Source organism: Thalassophryne amazonica, chromosome 11, assembly GCF_902500255.1.
Source record: "Thalassophryne amazonica chromosome 11, fThaAma1.1, whole genome shotgun sequence".
Lineage (NCBI taxonomy): Eukaryota > Metazoa > Chordata > Actinopteri > Batrachoidiformes > Batrachoididae > Thalassophryne > Thalassophryne amazonica.
In genome coordinates this window covers 70,916,253-70,933,793 of record NC_047113.1, presented here as the reverse complement: position 1 = coordinate 70,933,793, position 17,541 = coordinate 70,916,253, and the positions used below count along the sequence as shown (strand labels likewise).

The window sequence follows — 17,541 nt, the reverse complement described above, 5'->3', positions numbered from 1 at the left end:
TTGGTTCACAGAACCAATGCTGTGGCATAAAAGCAGTGTCACTGTTGTTTGGTGCTGCAAGTTTCAGACGTGTTGTTCATGAGCCACCACATAATACCTCACATGACACTATAATAATCCCTTGTACTTTAAAAAACGAGTGCTACTTCTAAAGGGGAAAAAAATCTGAAATGTATTCCTGAGTGTTAGAAGTCATTCTTGCAGCGCGTACAGAGGTGAAGACTCGTGATGGAGACCAAGCCAGGAAAAGGCCATTTGTGTTACATGACCACAAAGGTTGCTGAGAGTCCCTGCTAACAGCTCTTACATCATGCCTCATACTTCCCTCCTACTAAAGGGCACAATTTCCTTTTTTCGCCTGGTAGTCTCATAGCACAGCAGTTATGGAAACAGAAAGTGGCAGTAAGAGTGCAACACCTGCACCATCATGGAAATTAATTCTTTGTGATTCACTCACTCATCTGGTAAATGGACTGCATTTATATAGCGCTTTTCCATCTGCATCAGACGCACAAAGCGCTTTACAAATAATGCCTCACATTCACCCCGATGTCATGGTGCTGCCATACAAGGCACCCACTACACACCGGGAGCAGCTAGGAGATTAACGTGCCCTAGTGATTTTCCGGTCAGGCTGGGATTTGAACCAAGGATCCTCTGGTCTCAAGCCTTTAACCACTAGACCATCACCTCCCCTAAACTATCTTCAACTGCTTAGTCGAATTAAGGGTCGCAGGGGGCTGAAGCCTATCCCAGCAGTCATAGAGCGCGAGGCAGGGTACACCTTGGGTACACATTCACACCTGTACGCACAATTTTAAAGTTTCCAACCCACCTAAACTGGGTGTTTTTGTATCTCTAGCACGCGGAGGGAACCCACACAATCACAGGGAGAGCACGCAAACTCCACACAGAAAGGCCACAAGTGGGAATCAAACCCATGACCTTCTCGCTGTAAGGCAACAGTGCTAACCACTCATCCAACATGCTGCCCTCTTTGTGATTCAGTGTTACCATAATATAGTTCTGTGTGGCTTTGACATTTCAATCAATACTGTCCAAAATTGAACCACTTTTTCCTTGACTAACCTTTCCACTATGTTTAATCTCTAAATTAGTTGAGATAAACAGTTATAATCTTGAGTTTGACATATAAAGATCATCATGCGCAAAGGTTATGTTACAAATAGAAAGGTGATACTGGTTATTTTCTGGAGTATAAATCACTTTTTTATTATACTCGTTTAGGTCCTGCAACTTACACTCTGCTGCAACTGACATACTGAAAAATCACTTGTTCATTAATAACAACAACAGCTATTTATATAGGGCTTTCCCACAAATCAAACGTATCCCATAATCCCTTGCATGCCAGAGAGTTGCTGCAGTCAACAACATATAGAGAATCTACATGATGACAGTAGTAAATTCATATTATGCTATAAAAATGTAATTTTTTTAATGCTTTTCGTCACGTTAATAAGAGACTGCTGCATGATACCCTGAAAACTTGCTAAAACAATTATAACAAATAATCTGTGTCTGTTACGTTTAATCTGCCTGGAATTTAATAAACGCAAACTGAATTTCAGACATATTATATATATTAGTCTGTGTGACGGCCCCGCCGTCCTGTAGCGGGGCAGGCCCATAATCAGGGGCACCTGGGCCCGGTGTCCCTGTCTGTGACTTAAGTGGGCCCAACTAATTCATTTTGTTTCTCTCCCTCTCTCTTTCTAGGACGTCTCGCTGCGCCAACCGGTAACAGAGCGCCTTTTTGCACAGCTGCACATCTTTGCACCTTTTAATTTATTGACTTAAACTATTGTAAATAAATACTTCTATTTTTCTAATCCTCTCGTTTGTGTCTTCTCCTTGTCACTGTCCTCTGAGCCACGGCACGTGACAAGAGTGGGGGCTCGTCCTTTAAATTTAATTTTTGTAGTCAGCGCGTTTAGTTTTTGTAAATTTATTTGGTTAAAGTTTATTTTTAGGCCTGTTTTTTGTGTTGGGGCTTTGCCACGCGCTGATTACATGATTAGAATCTGGTGCGCACCTGCTGATTGCGCGTTCATTTGTTTGTTTGTGGGGACACGCGAGAGGTTTGAAGCCAAATTGTGTGTTTTTTTTTTGATCCGAGGTGAAGGTAAGTGCTGTCTCGTGCTGCATGGTGTTTCGGAGTCCTTCGTTAGGCTTTAGTGGCTTTTCTCATAAGGAGATTTGCCTGCTTTTGTTTTGTGAGGGCAGCGGTGAACGTGGCTACAAGCTTCGGCTTGGGAGCGCGTCCGTGGTGTTCTGGGGGTTGTCAGCTTGCTGCTCAGACCCATCGGGTTTTAGCGCATAATTACCCACCATATGAGACCGCAAGAAGACTAGGTTAAGCAGGTAGATTTGGGTTAAGTAGTTCAGGGCGGGGGACTCCGAGGGACGCGCTGGCCCTCAGCCTCGGGGATGCGAGATTGGCGGTTTGTATTCATTTCAGTTCAAATTACTTTTTTGTAACCATGGCTTCTGTTTCGCATTTTTTCTCTACTCCTTCTGAAAGTTTTTTGGAAAATTGTCAAAAGAAGCATTTATTGCAGATAGCTAAACACTATGGCATTACAGTGGGAAATAATACACACAAAGATGTGCAGCTGTGCAAAAAGGCGCTCTGTTACCGGTCGGCGCAGCGAGACGTCCTAGAAAGAGAGAGGGAGAGAAACAAAATTAATTAGTTGGGCCCACTTAAATAAGAGACAGGGACACCGGGCCCAGGTGTCCCTGATTATGGGCCCGCCCCGCTACAGGACGGCGGGGCGTCACAGTCTGGAACAAAGAGGACAAACAGTGTTGTAAAGAACAATAATCAAGACGTTAAAGAGCAATCTTCACTTTCCTCCAGAACGACATGATCAGGAAGCGAGCGTAGCTCACACCAGCTCCCACTGAAAATAACGGAGAGACAGCATGTGATTCTCGCATGTGTACATAAAACACACGCAGTAACAACGTCTATAAACCCAGAGAATATATTCATGAGAGTTTTAGGCACAATATAAAAATAGTTTTATGTTGCGATGTTCATGGTGTTGTCCGTGTGCAGCGGTTAAAGTGCAGCCCGATCAGAGCGTCTCAATGTAGGTCTCAATGTTACTGAGATCTCGCAGCACAGCAACCTCTTCAAGGTTTTGCGGGATTTGAAACGTCAGTAGGGCAAATAATAAAAATACGCTACAGCAATGCACAAAATTTCTAAATTAACGAGCTGATTTTAAAAAAATGTAATAGACTCACCTTGTTATTGTAGTGTGTCCAATGCAATGAACCAGCAATCCGTGTCCATCTGATTACTTCTTTCATCCAAACTGCAACAAATAACTTCCCAACTCGCATTTATTTGTCCATTTTGCTTATTTTTGAAATTAACAGTCTTTATGTTAAGTAACTACACAGACTGTGGTGTGCACATGTGCTACACTGAGTTCCTGTGTGCTGTTAAACTTTTACTCTAGTGCTATTGATACACATTTTTTTGTCTTCATAATGCATTTTGTGAGAGATGCGAATAGTGTTGGGTATCGAGAACCAGTTCTTTTTGGGTATCGTTAAGAAACGATTCAATCTACCGATATCAATAGCCTTTTTTCTTAATTCCCTTATCGGTCCTTCAGAACGGCCATTGTTTTTGAAGGTCTTTGTCTGGAAAATCATTTCTCTACATTGATTACAGACCCTGCAGCAGGTCTGTAATCAACCATTTCTGCAGCGCGTCTCTGCTTTAAACCTTGAACTAACGAAGCAGTGCTTCAATCAGCTGCTTCACTGGTTCCTGGCTTCTCTCCTCTTCAGAAGCAGCAACTCTGCTTCTTAACCCCTCTCAAAGCTATTAAAATATGTCAATCATGAGTCATTTTGTGCAGATTAAAGTCACTAACTGGGACTTCTGTCTTGTTGCAAGAAAGAAACGAGAATCATCCTCAGTTCCGTTGCTCCAAACACTGCGCCGCTCTCTGCTGAGTCAATAATTTCAAAGCAAATCGCCGTTTAAATCAAATGACACCTCTTTCCAAACGTTGTAATACAAACAAACTGCAATCGATCAAAATGTTTTTTTCCTACTAAAATGAGACGTCCTGCGCTGACGTGCAGCAGCCCAAGACTGTATGGCTGCAGATCTGCAGACTCCAGCGACCAGCTGAGTTCAGCTCAGATGTATGGAAAAACATTCCTGCCATTAATGTCTGAAAGGAAATGTTTTTGACAAAAAAAAAAAAAGATTTTGTTTATTTCTATTTATGTCCAGAGATCAAGGATCCACCATGTAGAGTTTATTTATGTCCAGAGATCAAGGCTCCAGTGACCAATTTCATATTTATTTACTTTAAGACTCAATAAAATGTTGTTGACATAGAAAACCTGTAAAGCGTACTTGTAGTACACAGAAAATTGACAGGAGGTATTGATAAGGGAAACGATAAGGAATCGGATCGATAAACGGAATCGATAATGGTAACAATATCAATGAAATCTTATCAATACCGGCCCTAGATGTGACTTATACTCCAGAAAATACGGCACGTGATTTCATATTCAAATTTAATAGTGACCACAGGTTGTTCACAAATTGACAGACCGACGGACACAGAGGGCCAAAATAAATACCCCTGTATGTGCTACGACTGCACACAGGTTAAAAAAAATGCAAATTTCATTCTTGATGGAACCTTTGTATATTTCTTGTGGCATTCGATTGTCAAAGCCAAAATTTAAAGGTTGGTTCAATGTTCGGATCAATGGCATTTCATTAGTCGGGGGAATTTTCTTCAAGGTCCAGGTACTGTAGTTTCTATTTGTTATTTGTGGCTCTCTTTCAGTGGTCATGTGATGAAAACAATATTTTCCTGGCTGGGTGTCCTTTCTGCATCTCCCCTGTAGATATGGTCTCTGCAGATGTCAAAGGCAGGCTGGAATTTCTTGTCTGAAGCTACATTAGAGTCATGTCTGCATATCTGACGGCACTTTGGCAGACAGACGCAACTGACTCATTTCAGGACGTGAGCATTTTCTATAAAAAGGAAAGTTCCTGAAATAGAAATACTCCTGACAGAGGTCAGACTTCATTGAGATTAAGATGTATGCTGACGCCATTCACTCTCTCTAACTCATTTGTATCATTTAATGGAATAAAGAGCGTCTGATGTCACTTTGTGTTCTGCAAAATGTTATCCCTACGATTAATCTTTACAAGCTAATCAGTTGACACACATTTACAGCATTAAGGTGAATTCAGTTGATAGGTAAAATGGTAAACTTTGAGAGTAGAATTAAACTGAAAGCTGTTTCTTTTTGCCAAATGTCGATTACAATTTCATCTTAGTCTAAATTTCTCCGTGTCTGGATCGACCCTGTTTAATCCGAGCAGTTCTGATCAAAGCCCTTCATGGATGGCTGTTCAACACAGACTATCTGGTAACGTGAGCTGTCTAAAGATAAGATATTCACCTCCTGAACCATTTCCCGACATGACTGGAGACTGAGCGTTCTGAGCAGACCAGAATGAATGTTGCAACAGATAAAAAGTAAAATCCCCCTTAAAGAGAAGAAGCTTTGGAAATGCCAACCATGAAACTGGTGCAGCCTGCAGGCGTGATGGGCAGCTGTAGGTTAAAGGTTAGTAGGAGCATGGCCCTGAAGTGTGAGGAAGAGACGTTTTCAGTGGTGCAGAAAAAGAACATTTGCCAGGAAGATAAATGAGGTAGGCTTGGAAACACTTTCTTAAGGGCCCCTTCACAGACAGTGCGAACTTTGGACGAAGTGCACACTGAGTGCGCATGATGCAGGAATCGTGTGCAAACTGTGTAAAGTCGTTCCTGCCTCTAACGCCTCATACACCTGTTGCTACAACTATTTGCGCACACAAGCGCCTGAAAGACAAAGTGTGCGCTGTGCGAACCCATCGCACCCTCTCTCAGCAGGTGCCGGCCAAATTCCAGGTGACGCACAAACACCTAACACCGCTCGCATGGCACTTAGAAAATGTGTGACCAGTCGCACTCTTGGTATGACAGCAGACTGCAGACAACCACTGTTGTACTGGCAGAGAAATTTGTCTCAGTTCCCCATGAGTGTGACTTTGTAAACACACACACTGACATGTGGGTGTGTGCGCTCCACTCACGGGAGGTATGGCTTCCAACTGAAGCAGCTGTGGTGATCTGCCATTCTGGACATTCTAGCTGGACAACACCTACTGTGTTTGGACAGTCATGGACTAACAACTGTCCACTGTGAGGTGCGTGTGTCTGATTGCTGTATTTACGTAGGAATAAATAAAAACATATACCGCCATGGTGGCGACAAGCTGCAGCAAGTGAGCACTCGCACGGAGCGGACACAGCCCCTCAGGTTGAAACGGACCGTCAGATCAGAACACGCAGCAGGCGATCTGAACGTCACGTCACCCATGTGAGCTCTGTTCCACATGACGCGGTGTCTGTGCTGTGGTGCGCCGTCCACAAGACAAGTGTGTCGGGCAGAACACACGTGCAGCCGACTGGATGCACCTGACCAGTAGATGTGGACATGATCAGAGCACACTGCATCTCATTCATGTCATTTCATGACTGTATGTCTGTGACCATGGGTCATCACCAGAGGAACAGACGGATCACATTTATATTGCTCGCTTGATAAATTCAGTGTTTTATATGGTGTGGGATTTTAATCTTTTTGTAATATTTCCATGTCCTTCCTGATATGAGGCAGATTCATGCAGCTTTCACAGAACAGCTCTGTAGCTCAGTGGTAAAGTCTCTGACTGGTGATCCAGAACTCTTGAAAGGCACAAGTTCGCGTTCAGTGGGTGATGTGTTTTTCTCTCTTTTTTTTTAATTATTCCACATAAGTGGTGCGATGTGGTTCCAGAAGTACCGGCTGTTTTTTATTTTTTTATTTATACCACATAAGCAGCGTGATGTGGTTCCACAAGTACCGGCTGTTTTTTATTTTTTTATTTATACCACATAAGCAGCGTGATGTGGTTCCACACATACCGGCTGGTTATTTTTTTATTTATACCACATAAGGGGCGTGATGCGGTTCCACACCACCGGCTGGTTGTTATTTTTTTATTTATACCACATAAGTGGCGCGATGTGGTTCCACAGGTACCGGCTGTTTTTAATTTTTTTTATTTATACCACATAACCAGTGCGATGTGATTCCATATGTACCAGCTGGTTTTTATTTTTTATTCATACCACATAACCAGTGCGATGTGATTCCATATGTACCAGCTGGTTTTTATTTATACCATATAATCGGTGCGATGTGGTTCCACACGTACCAGCTGGTTTTTATTTTTTATTTATACCACATAAGTGGCGCGATGTGGTTCCACAGGTACCGGCTGTTTTTAATTATTTTTATTTATACCACATAAGCGGCGCAATGTGATTCCACACGTACCAGCTGGTTTTTATTTTTTATTCATACCACATAACCGGTGCGATGTGATTCCATATGTACCAGCTGGTTTTTATTTTTTATTTATACCATATAACCGGTGCGATGTGGTTCCACACGTACCAGCTGGTTTTTATTTTTTATTTATACCACATAAGGGGCGTGATGCGGTTCCACACCACTGGCTGGTTGTTATTTTTTTATTTATACCACATAACCGGTGCGATGTGGTTCCATACGTACCAGCTGGTTTTTATTTTTTATTCATACCACATAACCGGTGCGATGTGATTCCATATGTACCAGCTGGTTGTTATTTTTTATTTATACCACATAACCGGTGCGATGTGCTTCCACACGTACCAGCTGGTTTTTATTTTTTATTTATACCACATAAGGGGCGTGATGCGGTTCCACACCACCGGCTGGTTATTTTTTTATTTATACCACATAACCGGTGCGATGTGGTTCCACACGTACAAGCTGGTTTTATTTTTTTATTTATATCACATAAGCAGCATGATGCGGTTCCACACATACTGGCTGGTTTTTATTTTTTTATTTATTCTACATAAGCGGTGCCATGTGGCGATGTTTAGTGCACTCATTTCGAACTGTTTCATGCTGCTTTGCTGTTTTCATCCAAACACCGTCCAAACTTCGCACTGTGTGAAGGGGCCCTAAAAATATCAAGTGCCAGATACACTCCACAAGCAGAGCAAGTTTTTGGTGCTACGGAAGGTGACTAAACACTTGCAATCAAGCATCAGTACACCATACCCGACACAAAAAGGTATGATAAACATCCCAGTTTAACAGCTATAGTGAGGTAGACCAAGTCTGGACTCACAGTATTGGTCTTCATTTAATCCTTCATTAGACTCTATGACATATGTTTCTCCATAACGTGCTAACTCATCATAACAGAGAGTACAAACTACTCCTTTTCAAAGCCACATGTGTGCATCACTTTTCACCAAAATGTCAAATTTTGACCCCCTTATACAAATTGAAATAGGCCTTTGCAACCATTTTTACAGTTTTTTTTTTTTACCCCATAACTCCATAATATTCAGTCACAGATAATCCAAATTATACCTTTTTGGAATACCTATGATTAGAAATATAATGTGGTATACACTCTCCAACCACTTTATTGGGTACACCTGTTCAACTGGTTGTTGGTGCCAGACTGGCTGGTCTGAATATTTCAGATACTGCTGATTTACTGGGATTTTCACAGCCATCTCTAGGGTTTACAGAGACTGGTCCAAAAAAGAGAAGATATCTAGTGAGCTGTAGGTGTGTGGACAAAAATGCCTTGTTGATGTGACAGGTCAGAGGAGAATAAGCAGACTGGTTGACTGGGTGACTGCTTGATGTCAACAGGGACCAATATCTCTGAGGAAGGTTTCCAAAACATTGTTTAATCTATGCTATGAAGAATTAAGGCAGGTCTGAAGGCAAAAGGGGATCCAACCCGGTATTAGTAAAGAGTACCAAATAAAGGGGCCATGAGTGTATTTTTAACATGTTTGGACCACTTTTAAATTGTGAACACAGACCACAACAGTGAGGAATTACATGCATCCATTCTCTAAATCTGCTTATTCTAATTAAGCGCTGATGGGGGGCTATTCCATTTGTTGAAGGCTTGTTGAAGGGTCAAAAAAAAAAAAATCCAAACAAGTTGAAAAAAACTACACGACATTATCGGTATGATCATAAGGCTTCCAAAACGGTACAATATGGGCCATCTATGATGGAATGTTATGGAGTTAGGAGATAAAAACCACAAAAATGATGATGAAGGCCAATTTCAAATTTGTATGGGATGAAATTTTAAAGTTGTTCCAATTTTAGTAAAAACAAACAAACAAACAAACAAACAAAATAAGAAATGGAAATTATGGCTGAGCAAATGTGATTTTAAAATTCAATAGTTTTGACTGTTATGCCGAGTTATCATGTGACATAGAAACAAGTCATAGAATCAAATAGATCTTGACCTTGTTTATCCATTACTTTAGAGAACAAGCATTCAACACCAGTAAGAGATATTTTGTTTGTTAATGCTCTTAGCTTAACCTATAAATTCCAACTCCTTCTACAAAATATTGGAGCAACTTTATTTTTTGATCCCTGTACAAGCTGAAATCTGGCTTTGTCACCATTTTTGCTGTTTTAACCCCTTAACAACACAGCCACCATTCTGGGAATGTTATCATACATTTTTGTGATACCAATAGGTGGTACCTCTTTGGCCAAATTTGGGTATGGGCTCAATGACGAATATGCACAGGTTTTTAGAAACCAATCCTTACCTATACAGTAGCACAGAATGATGGACAGCACCACAGCTACACCCACAGCAATCAGAGCGGTGCATTTCCAGGAGCAGTGTTTTGGTGATTTCTTGAACTTGAAAGCCCCTCTGGACAAGGTGTTTCTGGGCAAAGGGCGAGCCGGTGTGGAATAAACTGTCCCTGTTGCCATGGTGTAACCGGGGGCCGCTGCGCCGAAGAAAGGTGTTGTTCCAGTGCCCGTTTTAAAAAGAAAGTGCCTGAGGGCAAAAGTACAAGGAAAAATAAATATTAATTAGCATAAAAGATGACAACATTCGTTCAAAACAGCTTTCTGTCTGAATAGTTTTGGCATTTTCCACAGGAGGTACTTTTTTGTCAAATAGTTTTCACAACTATTGCACGAAGTACATTCATTTTTGTGTTCGCACCCCATAGAACTGGGATTGACCAAAATTCTTAACACTGAGGTCTAAGCAGAGCTGTTATTTTATTTAAGCTTTTACTTCAAGGTAGCAGATAGTTCACTGGGGTACAAAGTTGGGCCACCAATATGTTTGATGTGTGGGTTCGATTCCCAGCTACACAAGACACTTCTTCTACATTGTTCCAGTCCACGCAACTATAAACAGATACCAGCCTTGGCTGAGGACATAATCTGCTTCACAATGGTATTCTGTACAATGAGTGTGACAGACTGGGGAGGTGATGATCAAGTGGTTAAAGCACTGGGCTTGAGACCAGAGGATCCTCGGTTCAAATCCCAGCATGATCGGAAAATCACTAAGGGCCCTCGGGCAAGATCCTTAATCCCCTAGTTGCTCCCGGTGTGTAGTGGGCACCCTGCATGGCAGCACCCTCATATTGGGGTGAATATGAGGCACTGATGTGTAAAGTGCTTTGAGCAGATGGAAAAGCGCAATATAAATGCAGCCAATTTCCCATTTACAATCTTGGAATAAGCACTTTTGCCCCTCAGGGGCTATAAAGGATGACACGGGGACTTTCCAAGCACATTCCTACCAAATTTGACCAAGTTTGGCCAGGATGGTGCAGGTTTCCTTTACAACCAGTCACCCTGCACCATCTTGGCCTTTCATGACTCACCTCTGCTAGAACTACTTGGTCTAAAAGCACCAATAGATCCCGATTTGTTCCTTCCTGCACTTCTAAACTGCAAAATTCCCGTGTGCTCCGACCAGCATTAACCAAACCCTTCATTACTCTGACTCCTGTGTATACCACACTGTGCAAGATGAAGTGCATAATAATGTTATATCCTGTGTAATCTGGACATTAGAGGTGAACAAAAAAGGACCTCATAAAAACAATCATCTCCTGCTTGCCCTTTTAGAACTGGGCCTTTGCTAATAGCCCATTATACCTGGGGTAATTAACAGGGTTTAATCAAATGCACGATGGAGTGATCGTCCTATTAACTTCTAAACCCCACGTGAAAAGCTCTTAAGTAAATGAATTAAGCTTTGTTGCCACTCTTACCACTACTTAAGCGATTAATACCCAAATGCCTCCAGGCTTCAGAGGACAGCCTGAGAAACTGGACAGACCATCTGCGCTCTGACCTTCCAGTCTACAAATATAGGATTTAATTACTAATCCTCTGTCCACTCCTAATAAGAAAGGTGCAAAATAAAAACCTTACCATTTTAAAACATGAATATGTCATGCAATTTATACTATTCTGTGGCTAAAACATTGTAATTAGTGTTTCAGACAGTCTGTGGATAACGGTTTGGAATTAAAGTCTTAAATGCTTAAACAGGATTGGATTTGGAGTACAGCTGTACAATGAGTTAGAAATGATTTGAACACTCCAGTCTTTTAGTGACTGCCAAATAACTGTCAATTGTTTTAACAAGCAACGTACATGCTAGGACACATGCTAACCCTACACTGACCGTAGCCTCAAAATATAAAATTCAAAAACAGTACAATTCTTCAGTTATGTTTTAACTAGAAAGTTTTTAATAATGTCTTTCAAATAAGTTGTTGGCATATTGAAGTTCCATTCAGCACAGCTCTCGATGCCTTTCTTTCCAGTACAGACCCACTGAACAATGTTTGAAACAGGCATCAAAATATTCTGTAGCAGTGTTTTGACTTTGTCACTAATTTGTAGTTCAGACTACAAGCTTTGTTGTTATCCCCCAGTCGCATGTTCCATCTTAACCCCTCAGTCACAAGCACCCAGTTCTAGCTACTGTTTCATCTGTCATGTAGTATTTACCCCTTAGTGGGCATTATGTTTCTCCCCATGGCTCCTAGCTTGTTAGCTGGGCAAAGCAACAAACACATGATATATACAGAGTTCAGGAGGTAGACAAACCAATCAAAGCTCAGCATAATTTATCCACCATCCAACGCTAACTTAAATGATGCCAGCATGAAAGCAAGTGCTTCCAGCGCCCATCTAGCAGGTGCACGTATGGCATATTATATTATATAGATAGTAAATGCTTTGCATTTATATAGCAATTTTCCATCTAAGTCAAAAGTTCAAAGTGCCCATTCACAGACACACATACACTTGCACACCAATGTGAGGGCACCGCCATGCAAGGGTGGCATTAAGCACCTTGCCAAAGGTCCTTAGTGAATTCCTGGTCTGGTGGGGGTTTGAATTGAGGAGCCTCTGGTCTCAAACCCATCACTTAATCACTAGACCATCACCTCCCCAACATATGTTTGCCTACATGTTTTGTCAGCATATAGACAAAATAAAGTTACTGTTTTAATTGAACTGGTGTGCCAAAGTTCAATAGATGCAAGATGATTTGTCCTCATTGTGTGTTGTTTTAATTTGGCAAGTTGCAAGATGATAGCATTTATAGGTACGGATTTACGGTTTACACAAACTGGCTATGATGGACTCACTCACTCATCCAAATCCAACACAATTAACCAATGCAGAGAATGAAACATATTTAGTAATTTATCATAAAAACTCCAACAAATTACTATAAATGTGAAGATTTGCTCTTGTTTCTGGGAATTAAAACATAATAAACAAATTAATGAAACTAAATCACTTTCAGGTAGGGGACACCTGAATGAATGTTTTATTTAGCGCGCATGCGTGTGTGCGTGTGTGTGATTTTACAAACCAAACTATGAATTCATCTAGTAGAAAAAAATAATCAACAGGAATGATGATAATTTCTTGCAACCTGTTTTTTTATTAAAAATGGTAATTAAAACAAAGATTGTATAACTGGTTTATAACATCAGTTGAGGATTGCTGAGCGTAAATGCTATTTCATATTCATAGTTCATTTTTACACACCCCAGGTGTTTCTGCCCTGGATTAACACTGTTTTATCAGTCAGCCAGTAACTTGCTTCCCTGGAGCAATTAAGGGTTAGTTTCCTTGCTCAGGGGCACTTGGATAAGTAGTACAAATTGCCTCCGCTGCACTGATCTGTTCTCTGCTCTTATTGGCGGGATGCTATTTTAGATTATAAGCATGCACTACTGGCCACGAAGCAGACCTATTACTCTGATTTGATCAGTAAAAACAAACATAACTCAAAGTTTTTGTTTGACACGGATGCATTTCTTATTCACGGGCAGCCACCTGTTAGTCGTTCTCCCTCTTCAGCACAGGATTTCTTGGATTATTTTGAGAAGAAAATAGAAGATATTAGGCTGAGCATATCTCAGCACGCCTCGGCTCAGCCATTGAAACCTGCTATGGAGGTGGGCGCTACCATTGAGGTGTTACCTAGATTGACAGAATTTAACAGTATTTCATTGGGCATGCTGACGAAACCTGTGGCGTCTACAAAAAGCACAACCTGTTTATCTGATCCCATACCAACAAAATTGTTTAAGGACCTGTGGCCCACTCTTGGGCCGACTGTGCTGGAAATTATTAATCTGTTATTAACCTCTGGATCTGTTCCGAAATGTTTTAAATCAGCAGTGATTAAACCATTACTTAAGAAACCTAATCTTGACCCTAGTGTATTGAAAAATTACAGGCCGATATCAAATCTATCATTCTGTTCCAAAATTTTAGAAAAGGTGGTTTCACGGTAGCTCATAGACCACCTCACTGAGAATGATCTTTTTGAGCCGCTGCAGTCTGCTTTTAGGAAATATCACTCCACAGAGACAGCGCTCACTAAAATTGTGAATGAGCTTATGCGAGCATTGGAGTCAGACACCACTACAGAGTTTTGGGATTGCCTTTCATTGTTATGCTGATGGTACTCAGTTGTACATGCCGATAACTGCGGGAAATCTCACTCCCATAAAATCCCTGGAGGACTGTCTTCTATCAGTGAGAAGTTGGATGTCTAGTAACGTCCTACTTTTAAACTTTGATAAGACTGAAATGATGGTTCTTGGTCCAGCGAGACATCGGCATCAGTTTGACCAGCTGGCGCTCAGCCTGAGTTCCTGTGTCATACATCATACGGACAAAATGAGGAACCTTGGGGTAATTTTTGATCCCACATTGTCTTTTGACCTCCACATCAGGGATGTTACTAGGACTGCTTTTTTCCATCTGAGAAATATAGCGAGGATCTGTCCCATCCTGTCCATGGCTGATGCTGAGACCCTGATTCATGCTTTTGTTTCTTCTAGACTAGATTATTGTAATGTTCTATTTTCAGGGTTACCACAGTCAAGCATTAGGGGTCTTCAGCTGGTTCTGAACGCTGCCGCCAGACTTCTGACGTAGCAGAAGGTCTGAACATATCACACCCATTTTGGCATCTTTGCACTGGCTCCCTGTCTCTGTGAGAGCAGATTTTAAGGTTTTGTTATTGACTTATAAGGTTGTTTATGGACTGGTGCCATCTTATCTGGCTGATCTGGTGAAACTCTACGTGCCGGCCCGGGCTTTGCGGTCGCAGGATGCGGGACTTCTCTGTGTTCCCAGGGTGAAGAAGAAGTCAGCAGGTCAAAGAGCCTTTTTGTATCATGCACCCACCCTGTGGAACAGTCTTCCTGTGACCGTGAGGCAGTCTGAGTCTGTGGACATTTTTAAGTCAAGACTCAAAACCTATTTTTATTCTCTTTCTTATGGATAGTTTTTATTTTTGTTTTATTCTTTTAGTTTTGTTTTTATTTATGCATATGAATTTTTTATTAATTTTTAATTATTTATTCAATTTTATGTTGACTTGTTTTATGTAAGGCGCCTTGAGACGGCTTTTGCTGTGATTTGGCGCATTATAAGCTAATTAAATTAAATTAATTAAATTAAATTGGCCTTTATCAAAACACAAAGTTGCAAAGTGATTCAGAAAGAAGATCAAGCTGAGGTCAAGAAGAAATTATTATTTCACTGCTGATTAATCTGCCAAATATTTTTACAAATAGAAGGCACATGGAGCAAAAACTACAAGACTTTTTACAAGGAGAATACAAATTGCATCTCAACACCATAGTTCTGATTACTAGAAAAAGCAGTTTCTTAAATGGTGTCAGTTTAAACCAATTCAGAAACTGCTAGAATGTGGTTTCAAACCAGCTCTTTAAAACCACTTTGAAGTCCAGTTGGTGATTTAAATGAAAAACAATTTCCTCAAATTTTAACAATTTTTAAAAAAAAGTATTCAATTGATAGATTGGCCTTTCGGGTGCATAACAATCAAGTCCATACGTATTTGGGCATTCACAATTTTCTCTGTCATTTGGCCTCTGTACGCCATTACAATGGAACTGACTTGCAATGAAAGTCATCCAAGGCCCAAGGTGGTTCTGTGGTGTCAGCCCAGACTGCCCAGGATTGACTTGACTGTTCAATTACTTATGGACCCGACTGTATACCTCAAATTATACTATATTCTGCCAATTGTTCTCGTTTACTGTCATCAATTAAAAGGCAAAAATGGCCGTACTGTATATAAACAATTTTATGTGGCTTAGAGAACAAATTCAGTTGTTTTTACAACCTCAATCATATTACAACATTATTTGCAAAGCCTGTAACTTTGAGAATTTTGTTGTATGAGACTAATCCCTTTTGTGAAACAAGAAATATGTTATCAATATGGGACTCAACAGCAGGACTCAAAATGAACGCAAACCACAGTTTGCACACAATGTTAGGCACAACGCCAGATCGTTGTGCCTAACAGCCTTCGCTTCCAGGTTTCCTTCCAAGTTTCTGTCCTAGTTCTTATTCTGATTGCCTGCCATGTTTTTTGACCATCTGCTGGTTTTCTTGACCACGCCCTGCCTAGTGTATTTGTTACCTTTGCTGATCACTGACTGCCTGCTTGTGTACCAAATCCTGCCTGTGACCCGACTAAAGCTTTTTGAACAACAAACGCCTGAGTCAGAGTCTAGCATTTTTGTCCACCCTCCTCTGGTTCCTGAGCCTGATAGGTATAAGTTTTGGCAGGTTTTTCTATTTCATTTCATTTAAAAGTTTTTACTAGTTTGAGAAATCTGGTGACTTATACTCCAGTGTGATTTATATACCAAAACATCATGTGCTTATTATTATTATTATTATTATTATTATTATTATTATAAAATAGGGTTTTCCCAGTAATCAAGGCATGATATAAAATAAACCCAATTAAAAAATACTAAAAATACAGGGAAAAAAGACTTATACTAAAATAAGGTATATGATATGTTCTTACTTACATGATATATTTACGGAGCAATGATCCACAAGTCTTCAAAAAAATGTATAATATGTTATACTACATAATGTACAATTAATAAAATTAGTTCAACAAACTGGCCAGAGCTAAAGCATAGTCCATATGCGTCTGCAATTTAAAAAATATATATATCCGGGTGGCCATATTTCTTCAGAAATGGTTGTACTGTAATTAATTACAACTACAATTGTAGTTGTAAATGTTATTTAGTTACCATTTTAAGCAAATGCTGGAGATTTATCGCTTTATATGACTGAACCTGTGATGTTCATGATTGCACTCAAAACTAATTAAATAAATAAATATATAAAAATTTCTCACAAAAGACACAATTGTTAAAAAATGAGTGCAGATTCCTCAAAAGGTTTTAATGAATAGGGTAGTAAAAAAAGAGAAAAAATTCAACGTAACCTTGTATTTGTGTTGGTGGGAAAACTTTAAAAACAGGCAAAGCAGCTCATCTCAAAGATAAAGCTGTAAATCGTCACATTTGAGAAGTTGCAGGATCAAAATAATGATTTTTTTTCCCCCCAAAGATAAATTACTGAAATGACTGAATAAAACAACCATTACAAAGTAAACAGTAGCGTATGACAGAAAACGGTTACACAGTGTACAATAAATACCAGATGGTACTAAGAGAAAGAAATCAGTCATCACAGTCAAATCAGCAACTGAGCATATTTTATCTTCAACGAATTACGTTTGTGATAAAAGTCACAAAACTTCTTTTGCCTGAGAGGAAGAAAATATCTTCGTACAGCTTCCTTCTCTCTCTATGTATTGTTGCTGAAGTGTCTTTTTTTTGCCTTAAATGCTACATGTCTTGCATAAGTACATTTGATGGTGGTTTATGCACTCTCCAGACCCCAGGAAGAGGGGTTGCCATGGCAACCTCTAATTTGAATACACCATCAAACTGATAAACAAGTGTTTGCTCATCAATTATTTGCTCACGGCGTCTGTGAAGTCTACGTGTGAGTCTTGCAAAGGCTTTATAATCCTGGCTGTCAATTTGTACTGAAGAGCTCCAGATCACCCGATTGGTGCAAAAACCTAAAGCCGAACAGGGGAGAAAAAAGAAAAAAAGTGTACAGTCACATCTCACTATGCTCCCCACACGCTGGTGGAAAGTGTGTTTC

The 17,541-nt window shown here is 40.3% G+C and overlaps 1 protein-coding gene across 1 annotated transcript in view; it reads right to left on the bottom strand.

Annotated features, from left to right (window-relative positions):
• si:dkey-237h12.3 (teneurin-3) overlaps positions 1 to 17,541 on the bottom strand; it is a 515,809-nt gene that overhangs the window by 245,498 nt on the left and 252,770 nt on the right. Inside the window, 1 exon segment of the mRNA XM_034182118.1 lies at positions 9,771 to 10,009. Within this exon segment, the coding sequence (XP_034038009.1) occupies positions 9,771 to 10,009 (239 nt within the window).